General features: G+C 41.3%; 1 protein-coding gene and 1 long non-coding RNA gene across 11 annotated transcripts in view; one reads left to right on the forward strand and one right to left on the reverse strand.

The window, feature by feature from the left end:
• The window catches only part of LOC112568952, a 29,604-nt gene extending 25,494 nt beyond the window's left edge, over positions 1-4,110 (forward strand). For both annotated transcript variants that reach the window (XR_003100258.1, XR_003100259.1), the window contains 3 exons: positions 21-82; positions 507-762; positions 2,012-4,110. This is a non-coding gene — a long non-coding RNA (uncharacterized LOC112568952). The remainder of the gene's footprint in view (positions 1-20; positions 83-506; positions 763-2,011) is intronic.
• Positions 3,043-13,486, reverse strand: part of LOC112568945 — a 197,683-nt gene continuing 187,239 nt past the window's right edge. For 7 of the 9 annotated variants that reach the window (XM_025246525.1, XM_025246531.1, XM_025246530.1 and 4 more), the window contains 4 exons: positions 12,220-12,267; positions 9,001-9,096; positions 8,532-8,711; positions 3,043-7,905 (listed from right to left, as the gene is read on the reverse strand). In XM_025246525.1, coding sequence (XP_025102310.1) covers positions 7,736-7,905; positions 8,532-8,711; positions 9,001-9,096; positions 12,220-12,267 — 494 coding nt within the window. In that variant the 3' untranslated portion in view covers positions 3,043-7,735. The remainder of the gene's footprint in view (positions 7,906-8,531; positions 8,712-9,000; positions 9,097-12,219; positions 12,268-13,486) is intronic. The other 2 variants (XM_025246523.1, XM_025246524.1) reach the window with 2 other exon arrangements.

The raw sequence follows: 13,486 nt of genomic DNA on the forward strand, positions 1-13,486 counted from the left end.
GATGCATGTTTGTTTTGCAGTTAAAAAAGGCATTAGTGAGAAGAGAGCTAAAGCTACAGAAAAAAATGGTACAAAATTGCAAGTAAATAAATCATTTTATATTCACTTTTTGGTTAACCCCAACCTATGGGGATAAGAAAGTGTCATGTCTGTTATCAAATTCATGTGCTGTTGTGCTAACATATTCTGGAGATCAATTTTAGTACAGTTAGCTGCATTAAAAGTCCAAAGCACTCACCTAATTTCGTCTATATGTTTTGCACTTTTCTTTTGTGGAAGATTTATGAAAAACAGATTGCTAACAGATTTTAGTCACAGATAATGGTACAGTTTGGCAAATTTTATGTAGATTTCTATGTTAGTAATAATTGGAAAAGAATAAACCATAAAAATGTAAAAAAAACTGGTACTTGTTAAGGTTGTCTCTTCTCTTCTGATACTGTAAATCAAAGCAGATTGCAGTTTGAATCTCATTGCTTTTATTAAAGATTAATTTGTATTTTCAGAAGAGCAACTGCGACTAAATCATTTTCCCTATCAAAGAGTTCAGAAGGGAGAATACATTTTATCAGGTATTCCTCCCTCGCGTCTTCCGCTGCAGCCTGCTGGAAAACTTGCCATTAAAAAGCTGGAAGAGCTCCTTGCAGCACATATCACTAGCTGTCTCCGGGTACATTCTCTTCGCATGCCTCGCTTCAACATCGAGTCTCGCTCAATGTCAAGTCTTGCTACACTGGCAAACATCGAGAATCCTTTATAGAGGTCTGTTATTTTGAATATGATTTCTTACAATCTGCTTATATTCTATTTAAGAAATTCATAAGTACAGCAAAAAATTTAGAATTATAATTAAAATTTAATTACAAAATACATTCAATGCAAAAATAATTCGGATATTTGAAACATCACTGCACGAGAGCGGAAAAATCGATAGAAATAAATGTTATAAGTTTCATTTTGTATTACTTTTTGCTGTTATATTTGTTTATTCCTTTAAAAATGTCTTAAAATTTAGTTTGTTGAAAAATATCCCCCATGAACCAGCTCTTCACAGGGAGGGTGGGGGGGGGGGGCTATAGGGAGTGGGGTCGGTCGACTCGACCACAAGCATTGGCGTGCATTCCAGTATATCCAAAAGGTGAGCCCAACATGCTCAATAACTATAAGGTTCGTCTAACGTTGCACGCAAATGTCCCCCATCATTTTAATATCTCTGTTAATTAATACAGCTATGATCGCATCAATTTGATGATAAGGTCGACTCGTCTTAAAGCAGTGGTCGAAGCGTCCAATTATGAAATCGTCAACTCAGCAATAGCGATAAGCATTGTCGATAGTACCATTTTAAGTTAGTTTAGTGAGTTAATAAAGGGTCGAGTATCGTCGCAACGTGACGGTTGGTAGTTTATCATCCGCCTGTCTGACTGAGGTCCGCGCCATTCTATGTACACGTATATCTTGACGTCATCTTCGTGACACCTCGGTGAACATTACACGAAAAGCACGAGACACACAAACAAGTTTAAACTGTCCGCACAATACGTTTGTGCTCGTGTATGTTTCTAAGCTGACTAGCACTCGGACAGTGTGACAGCAAACAATTAAATCCTGGTTCCGCATGCCAGAGTTATTTTAAAACGTCTCTAAACGATAGAGTCTTTCGTCTTATGTTCTTTAAGTTGGTGTTTTTTAATGCAAAAATCAAGAGCAAGTGACTATTGCAAAGAATTTTATTATCGAGTTTTGTTTTTTTGCTTTATTTGTGGACTTTATTCCCATCTTACAGTCTGAACGAGGGGGATAACCTATTGTTTACTAGTCCTAGAGCAATAGGTTTCTATCTCCCCTGTCGGCTTTTGATTTCTCAAACAAAATTATATTTAAAAAAAAAATATTTCACTGGTACTCTTGGAACGATTTCGTGGTTCTTTGTTAGTAAAATTATAATTCATAAATGTGACGAAACATGACTTTAACACAAAATAAAGCAGCTTTTACTCTTGCTGTTTAGAAAGTTACAGTATACAGGTTTCGGGCCAACAAACCGTCATGATGCAGCGACAATCCAAGTGGTCGAAGAGCCGTATTGGAAATGCTGGAGATTAGCCATACTTCAATAAAGCAGATTCTGGGTTTGATTAAACACACATCATAATTTTATTTATTTTATTTGTATGTATATCATACCTTATTTATATATATATTACTAATTATTCTTATACTAATAAATTATTTTATTCATACCCAGTAAAGGGATAGGGTTAATTCGCAGAAAGCATGTCTTGCTTACCACAGTTAATAGAGAATACTCATTAGCTGTGTGTGTGCAGGCAGTGGCGGACTGGCCAGTCGGGCATTTGGGCAATTCCCGGTGTGCCGGTGGGCCTATTTTGTTCAATAGAGTAGTATTCTAGGCCTATTTTAGTGAGAAGGGCAGCTCTGTAAATAATGCCCGGGTCGCTTTAAAGCTCCAGTCCGCCCCTGTGTGTGTGTGTGTGCGTGCGCGCGTGTGTGCGTGTGTGTTTCTTCGTGTGCTTTTATTTCTTTGTGTCAGTTGCAGTGCCTTAAAGAGGATATGTTCTGTGTTTTTAACACGTGTTGCCAAGAACTCCGCTGTAGGGCTGGTATGAGTGCTGCATGGTTGTGTAAACTCAACTTATGGCGTGCCGAAGAATTATCTTTTCACACTTTCCCCACTGTTATTTTCAAAAACTTTAAAAAAAAAAACAATGTGAACCCTTGGACACGCACCACAATACTCAGAGCGTGGCGAACAAATCTTTTGTTGTTGTATAATGTGATATAATATCGGTTATAAATATGTAACCTCTTGTACATGAGCTCTTTCCTCATTTAAGAATGAAAAGTCGCTTGTAAATGTTTCCTGTCACGACTGTGCGCGCGCATGCACACTGTAAGGACTCGTCACACTCTCGAACACGTCTTGTCCTGTGACGTTCACTGTCTACAGTCTCGGCTAACTACAGATGTATCACATGTTTACACCTGCACGCTCACACACTGACAGATTGAAGACCTTTGTTACAAAATCAGATTTAATGGTCCAGAAAGTGGAAACGGTACAAGACGAGTGTGAAGACAAGCCGAAGCACAAGACGCCATCAAAAACATTGGGTTATCAACGACTCATTCCACTCAGGCAGGACATGGAGACTCGTAGCTGCTACACCTTCACGACTAGACCCACGAGAGCTGCAAGTTTCATAATTGAATGTGACAAGGACTAATTGTTGTGATTTCACTTCCAATGAGCTAATTCTTGCTATGAAAGCCGTTAAAGATGGTGTAACGAGAACTCCGATATTGCTATGTACGGAAAGAAAAGGACTAGGTACTCTCAGCTACTATGGGTGGTGGCGCTTGTGTTCCCTGTCTGCCACGATCAGTACAACATCTCACGCTGCTTACAACAAAAGAAAATGAGCAAGTCAGTATTATGGCATCCCGCAATAAAATACAGTCAAGACGAGAGGAGTTAGTAGTAATGCACATCTCGACACAAGCAACACCACCACTGAGGGGACATCAGGTACAAATGCTTTTTCTTGTTAATAGAACAAAAATCTAAAAAAATTGTCGTCATTGGCCAGAACGACTCTTTCAAATTATGCACAAAGGTATCCACAAGCTTCCTAAATTGCACATATGAAGATATAAGAATAAATTAAAACTAAACAACGAGAAAAAAAGCAAAAACTACTTTCATTCCGTTTATAAACATGGTGTGAGAATTGTAAAGAAAGTTTTCAAAACAATATCAAAAAACACATTGCGGAAACACTAAATATTTGTGTCTGCATTATTTTGATAGAAACTCGTAGGCGGGCCAAGAGTGGATTCTTGCCATGAATACGAAACGATGAATTTATTGTATACCTCTCGTTGTAAACAACACATGTAAAAATCTATGTTTATAAACCTGAAATAAGTCAACAGAAAAAAATTGGCAAAATGTTTAGGACAAAAAAAAATCAGTTGTAGGCTACACGCTACCGTCCTTACATATAAAAAGAACGTACTACGTGAGCAAACAAGGGTTTGACAACGACGAATCATCTGATTTTCTAAACATTTTGCAATATTATATTTTTTAAAAGAACAAAATCTGAAACGGAAGATGCAACATGAGTAAGACTGTGAATACTGGGCTGATGACAGACACACAGCAACATACACAATGATCGCAGTTATGACTACAGTGTGTACAACGCCGACATTAAAAAAGCGTTTGTTTGTGAAACAAGTCGACAAAGTATGTCTGAATAGTTCGAATTTCCCGGTTTGAATTTTCACAGTTATAGATGAAAAACAACCTAGTAAACTATCCCAGGGCAGTGTCAAGGTTTTAAATGACCCATTCACCCTCTACAACATACAAAGTAGACAAAAATGAATCCCAGTGGAAAACTAGAAATATAGGATTGCTCTGCGAGCAAAACAACGAAGAACAAATGTACTAGTACAGGTAGCGAACAACACCTGCAATCAGATGCCTAGACTGACAAGATCTGGAATACAGAAAGGCCAGACGAAAGACAAGCAGGAGGTATAGAAAAAGGAAAGAAGACGGAATCAACCAGTGGGACGAGAGAACAGACCAGACCTGTCTACAATGACCATCGGACTTTACAGTGAAGAGAAGGTAACAACAAAAAAATGAGGTCAGCACAGATGCATCTTATGCATGAAGAACAACCTGAAACAGCCTTTTCTCCGTGTGAACATCAATATCTTTCTCTCCCTGAAATCTACGAACTTGCTGAACACACAGCTCGGAGTATAAACACGTGTTTACAATATCCAACTCAACAGGTGTCCATACCAAATCACTTTTCTCTAATACAAAGTTACACCACCCAACCCTTTTAAAAATTAATGGACTCATCAAACAGAGCTGAACAAGAGGTGGAAGGGGAAGAGATCTGAAACAGCACCAGCAGTATTTTATTTTTGTTTTATTTGAGACGCCGTGCGAGTTGCGCCCATGGTGAGAATAAGAGCGATAAAAATACAGATCGCACCTAATGACAATAATGGTACTAAAACTCCTTACACCTCTTCCTTTTTAAAGTGATCTGCTCCATGGCTCAAGATAAATCGAAAACAAGACACAAGGAAATATTAATGAGGCAAGAACAAAAAAAAAAAAAAAAAAAAAAAAAAAAAAAAAAAAAAAAAAACCAAACAAACAAAAAACCCAAGCACAAACATCCGCGTGTACGCTCAAGCTCTAAACCTTCTGTTAGAAAACCAAAAAACAAACAAACAAACCCCCATAAAATAACACAAAACAAACAAAAACAAAACTCATATTCCTAAAATACGGGGAGTCTAGTTTTTCTCTGCTGGCGACCCTAGCAACCGATCACTTGACCTTTCGGGTTACTTCCCTGGAAGCTTGGGCCCGAGCCTATGGCATGGCCCTGTGCTTGGTAGCCAGCTACACGAACTATTGTAAGCTCGCCACACACTGGACAGACCTGCAAACACGCCATACGACCATGCGAGGCTTGTGTACAAAACAAGTTGTCAGGACTCCAGCGGATTATCCCCATAAAACATCCGTGCTACAGTTGCCTCCCATGTAGCAAGATTCAGAACAAATGTCAAACCTCTTTTCCAAAAGATAAAAATGCGGACAAGACTAATCTCAATGCAAATGAGTTTCAAAAAGTCAACAAACGACATTTATAGAAAATACAAGCATTTCTGTGGTGTAGTTTCTCAACAGTGGCAGAAACCAGAACAGAAAACACAAATCAGCTTAACCCTCTATTATATGACAGACCGACTGTTGCCTATAATAATCAATATACACACATTGTAATAGACTACACTACACAAACTGTTGTATCATACAATTAATAATAAAGTATGTACATTTATAACAAGTTGCCGAAGACGACCTTGCTTGATTGGTTTTTGGTCTTTGTCACAAAAACATCTTGGACCTGTTCTCGTGGTATCCTTTGGCGACATCACAAAACGTTCTTGCGACGTCCTTTGGTGACTGAGAATGAGGATGGATGGGTGACATGTAATGAAGTTCGGATGAATAAAGCGAGGAAACATTTGGCTGAAATGGCGTGTCTCAGTCTCTCACGTACAGTCTCAGTCTTTCAGGTACAGTTAATCTCGACAGTTGAAACCAAACTCTCATTCACTCTATAATGCAAAAAGAATTAGAAATAAAATTCACAGGCAACATTGGAAAACCGCCTGACAAGGTCGCGACCTTTGACACGCTACAAAGTGTATCTGTGACGTCATCAGAGGTTCAGGCACTGAAAGTTCCCATCACACAATGCCTTCTCTCGCGCTGACACCCAGAAGAAGCAGGTGAGAACGTTCAATAAAATTAGGTAACAATATACTGTACAAATGAGTAAATAATGCATACTGGTTTCAGCCCAAATCCACAGTAATTGTCTCAACAGAATCCAACAAACGATCACACTGTCGGCGGGAGGTGACCAGGTCAACGTAACAGCTTTAAGGTCAACAAAAACAGCTAAGTTCTAACACCACGATAAGGTCATCGTATGGGATGGTGCACCCTTCAAACAGCCCTGACAACAGTCTAAGACAACTAACAATTAGTTTCAAATGAAAATACTGTGTTAAAAGAAGAGTAAAAGAACTATTTTAAAATGGATTCTTAATAAAAAGAGCTGGACAGTTATCTCCCTTTAATCTCTTGTCCCCCTTTGTGACGTCGCGTGCTAGCGACCAAAGATGGCGACGAACTATTTTTGACCAAAATATCTCGGGCTCAAAAATGTCTTGGGTAGGAGAGGTACTCACTGAGTACTCACTTTGAACTGACAAAATCAGGAGGAGAGCACTCTGTTAGCTCTGTTGCTGCTACCTGACCACAAGCAGAAATACACTGACAATGCTTGTGTGGGGGGTTCCTTTGGGAGTTTTAGGGGGTAGGGTTGGATGGGGAAAAAAGAAAAGAAAATGATGCTAGAAAAAAAAGATCCTTGGATGCAGCAAGGTCTAGTCACTTGTTAAACCGTCTGCTCGCTGTTCTAGTCACTTTTATTGAAACTGTCGTTGGACAAACAATCAACCCAATATGCCATTTCGAAAACATCATCTGTTGATGACAACACACCCAAAAATAGCAGCCTTCAAGTGACATGTCTGATGAGAATCGGGTGGGGTGGGGTTACGAACGATAGAGAGAAGCAGCCCTCAACAATACTCAGCCTTGCTCTGTACAACCACTCACATCAGAAAGCGCTCAACAATAATTCAGCGGTTATGAGGCTACAATGGGAGCAGGGGGCAATGGGGTTCTCGCGAACGAAAAAAAAAATATGTTTGGGTACATTTCTACTTTTATTTGAATGGACATTCAACAGCGAAACAACTGGACTCATTCTTTCATTTTGGTGGTAAAGTGAGAACGGTGGGCATTGTTGATTAAAACATCGACAATGGAAAGCAAAAGGTGTACCAGGCATGGGAGATGGCGACTTGTACAAATGCGTGAACTGACCCCTCCCTCATCCCTCGACAAACACACTACCTCTCGAACTCACACACAATCACACACACACACATTCACAAACTCGCCACGCACTCGGGGTGGCAGCGACTGGCACTACCACGACTCTCACAAGAGGCAAAGAAACTGCAAGCACGCAGGCAGCCATGGCAACCGCTGACGTAGGCAAAAGCGTGAGGCCGAGCGGCTGTGACGTCATCAAGCCGAGTGCTCGGGCGCCTGAGCGTGAGGGTCGAGGGGGCCGCCTTTGATGTCGTAGGGGATGTGACACATGCGGGGGTTGGGGCGTAGCCGCTCCTTCATCTCGTCGTCCAGCGTCCCATACGGCTCCGAGTAGTACACACTGGAGCCCGAGACGTAACCTGTGTCTAGCCAACAGTCAGAGACAAAAACACACACCCAATGGCGTTACTTGGGTCTTGACTGACAGACTGACAGACGGACAGACAGACTGACTGACAGACAGGATAGTGCAGGTAAAGGTGGAGTGAAGCTACTGAACCAGCTGTATTAAAGCCTGAAAAGGTGTCACCGGCAGAAAAAAATAGTGTGCCTAACATGAGATGTGAACCGAGGACAGCTACTTCTTACAAAAAAAATCGAGGAAAAGAAAGGCAGGCAGAAAGGCGCCAGACAGACAATAATTTATATGAATAATAATGGCTTCATGTCAAGTGAGCGAGAGAGAGACAAACAATAGTTTTATATTAATAGTAATGGTTTAAGGTAAAGGCGGAGGGAGAGACAACAGGTTTCGACAAACAGTAATGAGAGATTCAAACTGATAAGAGACAAGGCAAGCTGATAAAAGACACGAGAAAAAGAGAGAGAGAAAGAGAGGGAGAGAAACTAATACATGTAATAGAGTAAAAAGTAAAGAGGGAGAGAAAGGAGAGCACGTGTCTGTACCCATTCTACAAGAGGGTACACGGGGTACATGCAGGTTAGCCGTACCCGACTGGCACAGACCAGGAAAGGGCTTCTTCCAACTCACCTGGAATCGACTTTTGATAGCGCATGGCCAGGTTGCCCCCCGAGCCGTCGGGTGGCATGCCCGGGGCAGGGAAAGTGGTTGTGCTGCGGGTGGTTCGGTACCCACCCCCTCCAACGGGCTCATTCCTGGCCGACAGCAACGACTCGCGGTTAGCTGCCCTTGACCGCCGCCGCCTCCTGCCTGCAAGTGAAGACAAGTCATTAAGTGCAATCATCTCCCCTCCCTCTCATAGGTCACTATGCATACCTTTCTAGGGCAGCCTCCATGGGTCATGTATTGATAGGAGAGCCTATACCTGTACACTGCTTTACAATGCACGTGCTACCATCTTCACCTGATGAGCTCATCTACAACATTCTCTGATTTTATTGAAATCTTACTCTCTCTTTATTAACAAAAAAGTATATATTCATAAGCAATAATAATAAGAAAAGGATCAGCAAGCACACTCTTTGTCACGTTGTCTCACCTCGACACTGCAGGATGATGAGGATGACGCAGAGAGCGGCGAAGAAGATGAGGAGGACGAGACCGATGATGATGACGCTGACTGGAAGCTGAAACTCTGCAACAGCAAGCTGGTGACGTCATTAGTGCTGACGGCAGTGGGGTACGGGTGGGCGTGAAATGATGAGTGGTACAACGTAACCAGAATTCGTGCTACTCAAACACCGAGTGAAGGGGGCATGAACTTTGAGACAAGTCACAGTCGAAAGACGAGCAGATGATGATGATGATGATGGGTTAGACAATGAAGTGGCAGGAAAACACGGAGAACTATAGACTAGGACAGGATCAGGTTCGACCATGCCTTTGTTGCAGTTTCGTATCCACACTTCTGTCCACAGAAACAGCGGTCGTCGGCCGGCCAGTAGACACCTCACTGTCATTCTCTGCAAGTTTTTTTCATTGTGCACAAGGGCATGCTCCAACCGTTCAAACACCAATAGCACACGAGGCAAGAGTAAACAAAAATGTTAGCCGTTAGTATCGTAACTAAAAGTACAGGTTGCTTCTAACACCTAGGAGCGGACAGGTGAGCATGTTCCGTAAAAGAAAAATGAGAAAAGAAATGATGAAAGAAAAGTTGCGACAGATGACGCCGACAGCACGAAAGCAAAGGATCTGGGTCACATAGGTCATAGTGAGGTTAGGTGATGAGGGTCGGTGGAGACGAGAAAACAAAGTAAACAACATCTCTAGGCGTTATCTGACCTTGCTACTGCACGTGATACATCGTCAAAGTGTGTCGCGCCCTCTGCTGGCGAACTTTGCCATGTGAGGTCGAGGTTGCGATTTGCGTTGTTGCTGTTCTTATCACTAATTAGAAACTAGTCTCTCCCACCCTCTCATCCAATGATGTCCAGTTGTCAACAGTTTCTTAGTTTTCGTCCAAGTCGTCTCCCCTCTTCTTTTTCTTCTCATCGGACTATCCCGGTAACCTTTCCTCTCTTATCTCTGTCACTTTTTCTCTCTTTGGTTACAACATGTAATTCTCCGAAGACGACACTTTAAGAAAAATAAATTCACTCCCATCCCTACTGTAAAATATATTAACATCTAAAACGTCGATGACATCGGTAGTCATCTTCTCCGATTACCTTCACAAACCAGTTAATATTTTCTTCATTTCTCTTATTGTATATATTTTGAATTTTTTCCTCCCCTACCTTCTTACTCTACTTCTCAATTTAGGAATTCCTTCCCTTAGTGGCAATGCTTGAATCAGCGGTCACGACACGTTACCAAATACCTGTAGGCCACGTGACTGTGTGCAAGGCAGATAACGACATTCCACAGCCTACTACTCCACGTGCTCTAGCTTCTAACAGTCACAAGTAATAAATAAACAAATACAAGACCGACAGCACATGCGGGTGAAGGAGGTGTAACCGGAAACTGCAGAAGGGGAGCTAAATCATGGATGGCAGCTCGAGGACAGAGAACAGAACAGAAAATGACAAGAAAAGGGTGGAAGTTGTTTTGGGCGTGGGTTGGGGTACAAAGAGCAGTGGCGGGGCCAGTCAAACACCACTGGAAGCAAACTGCACAATAGCCCTACCAACCAACCAACCAACTGGCCCGGCTACTGACCTCTAACCTTCCGCATGAATGGCAAGTGAAAGCTACAAAACAATCGAGTTACCTGCCCCACCCTCAACCCACCCGTTTAGAACCAACCAGCCCAGAGCAACACCGCATCACGAAATATTAAGTCTTAACTGCCATTTTATTATTTTACATGAAGACAATCTAAACATTAGTTTTGCCTGTTGTTCAACGTAGGGCGAGTAACTAGAGGGGAGAAAACTCTATCAGGGGAAGCAATAAGGGTAAGAGCTTGGTAGAAAATAGAGTTTGTTTCCCTTCGCACGAGTGGTTACAATTCGAGCACGAGCCAGGAATGAGTGTTTACGGAGGTTTACTAATATTTGATAACAGTGTGACACTTGCACTGTAATAATTATCAAAATAGTTTTTTTTCAAGAAATCAAATCCAGTGGACACCCGACAGTTGTGATTAGAATAACAAAATGGTACTGAACACCATTTCTGTAATTTTTTTTTACTATCTTTTAGCACTGGCAATTCTGTTGAATGTAGCATTTTTCAAATTAAAATTAGTTTTTAAAAAAGTCACAAATATACATGACCTTTGATTGCAATGCAACACTAGCACACATGTCAAGATCTGTACAACAGACTTTAATGGTTTATGATTGCACTTTGAAACAGTACTTAATATATTTTTACAAACTGCTAGATATAGTTCAATTCGTTTATTTTAAAGATTACTGACAAAACAAGGGGATGGGAGGAAACTGCCTAACTCACAGCAAAGTTAGGAGAGACATTTGTTGGGGACCTTATCAAAGTTAGTGACAAATTTTACAAACACCTGCCAATGATTGTGCAGAAAAAAAACAACTTTGGTTTGCTTGTCAGTGCTGTTGTTGCTGCAAGAAGTTTGAGAAAAGCAGCACTAAAAAAAAAAAAAAAAAACAGCAAGGAGTGTAACACTTAAAAGTTAGTTTAAAAGTGAAAGTTATGTTAAGGGATTTACTTTCTCTTATTGTGTTAAAACAAGGTAGTGTCATTGCACTCAATATGTATAGAGCATATTGGTGATTTTGTTTTTCAAAAGAGTCCTCATGTTTGTAGATACTACCAAATATTGCAACTTATTTTCACGAGTCTGCAATTTTAGGCACGGTCTTTGACCCATGGCACATGTAACAGGAGTAATATTAGCTCTTTCCTATCTAGCTCTTAAGCTCGAAGTCTTTTTTGTTTATGGATAGTATTTGGACCTGAGCTGTGCAGGTGAGAAGCATCTCCTATCAAATGTGTTTACAGGAAATATTGTAAGTTTGTCTGAAGCCTTCACCTCCTACCAAGCAGTGTTACTATGGGATACTACACCTGTCTCTTTAACCCCATGAATACACATTAGCATGCTAACCTCACCTCCACCCTTCACTATATTCATGCATCATTAGTACACAACACTGCTAATTTCATTTTAACCCTAATCTCCGGTTAAACAGCGTTAGTATATGATGTTATTTGTATGACACACTGTTAATACCACTTTAACCCCTCACCACCTAGCAGGCACTGTTACTATGAAATACTGTTAGTCTGAACTTAACCCTTCCCTTTCGAGCAGTGATAGTGTTGGTCTTACCTTGCAGTTTGCTTTTAACCCCCGAAGCACGGGGAGGCGGGGTGGCCGCTGGAAAAAGGTAAAAAGGACAAAATATTTGTGGCCACCAAACAAACCACACAGAAGAGATGACAGAGTTAAATCAAAACCACACACTACACTTAAAGCTTGTGAACTAAAGGCATATTTATTTCTGTCACTGACGTTAACAGAGAGAAAGAGATGCATGAATATGGACATAAACAAAGCACACAAACACACATAGACACACACAGACACATATGCACACATACGCACACACATGTAGACACACATGTAGGCACACAGACACACACACACACACACGTAGGCACACACAGACACACACTGACAATCCTACATATAATAACGGGAGCTACTCTTAAACACATAGACAAACACAGTATGTACAGTAACACTTTGTGAACCAGTGCTGCTTGCCAACAAAACAAATCAGTGCAAGCGAAGAATTCGCTCACACAAGTGCGCACACACACACACACAATGAGGAGAGAGAGAGTACACACCCATATAAATAATAAGGGTGAGAGATTGACAGAAAGAAAGATTAGAACTAAAGTAATGGAAGAGAGGGAAGAAAGAAACACAGAAGGAAAGTAAGGATGAGAGACTGACAGTAAAAGAGTATGGTGAAAGTTAAAGAGAAGACAGGAGGACACTAACACACACACTGACAGAAAAAGATCATGGTTAGAATAAAGGAGAAGACAGGAGGGCACACACATAGAGGCTGACAGTAAAAGATTGTGGTTAGAGCAGAGGAAGAGAAGAAGGAGAACACACACCCAGTCAGGGTCTTAAAGAGGCAGACGACAAACATTTTATATTGAGACCAGGAGTGTCTGGGGCCTTGTCTTCACCCAGCAGCGCCCTCTGCTCCAGGACACGAGTGGGGCATCTGGTAGATGCATGGACTAACACAACCTGTAATAGTGGGGTTTGTCGGCCAACTGTGTTTAGACCTGTAGGTACTAGTGTTTATCTGAATCCATAGAGGGTAGGAGAAAGTAAGAGGAGATGGACACTGACCTCATGTAGGGCTGACCCCAAGAAAAGTGAGGTCACTCACACCTCCCCCTCCCTCCAAACGACCTCAAAAAGTTAGGGGTTGGTCTTTCCCTTTTAGATAAAATGCTTTGAACAATAGACAACGCATGTAGGAAGGGAAAGTTGATGAGGAGAAAATGCTGCTCGCATCATCTGACTAGTCGTTTTAGGGGTTGAGAATAACAATTGTTGAAATATCTCT

Source organism: Pomacea canaliculata, linkage group LG7, assembly GCF_003073045.1.
Source record: "Pomacea canaliculata isolate SZHN2017 linkage group LG7, ASM307304v1, whole genome shotgun sequence".
Lineage (NCBI taxonomy): Eukaryota > Metazoa > Mollusca > Gastropoda > Architaenioglossa > Ampullariidae > Pomacea > Pomacea canaliculata.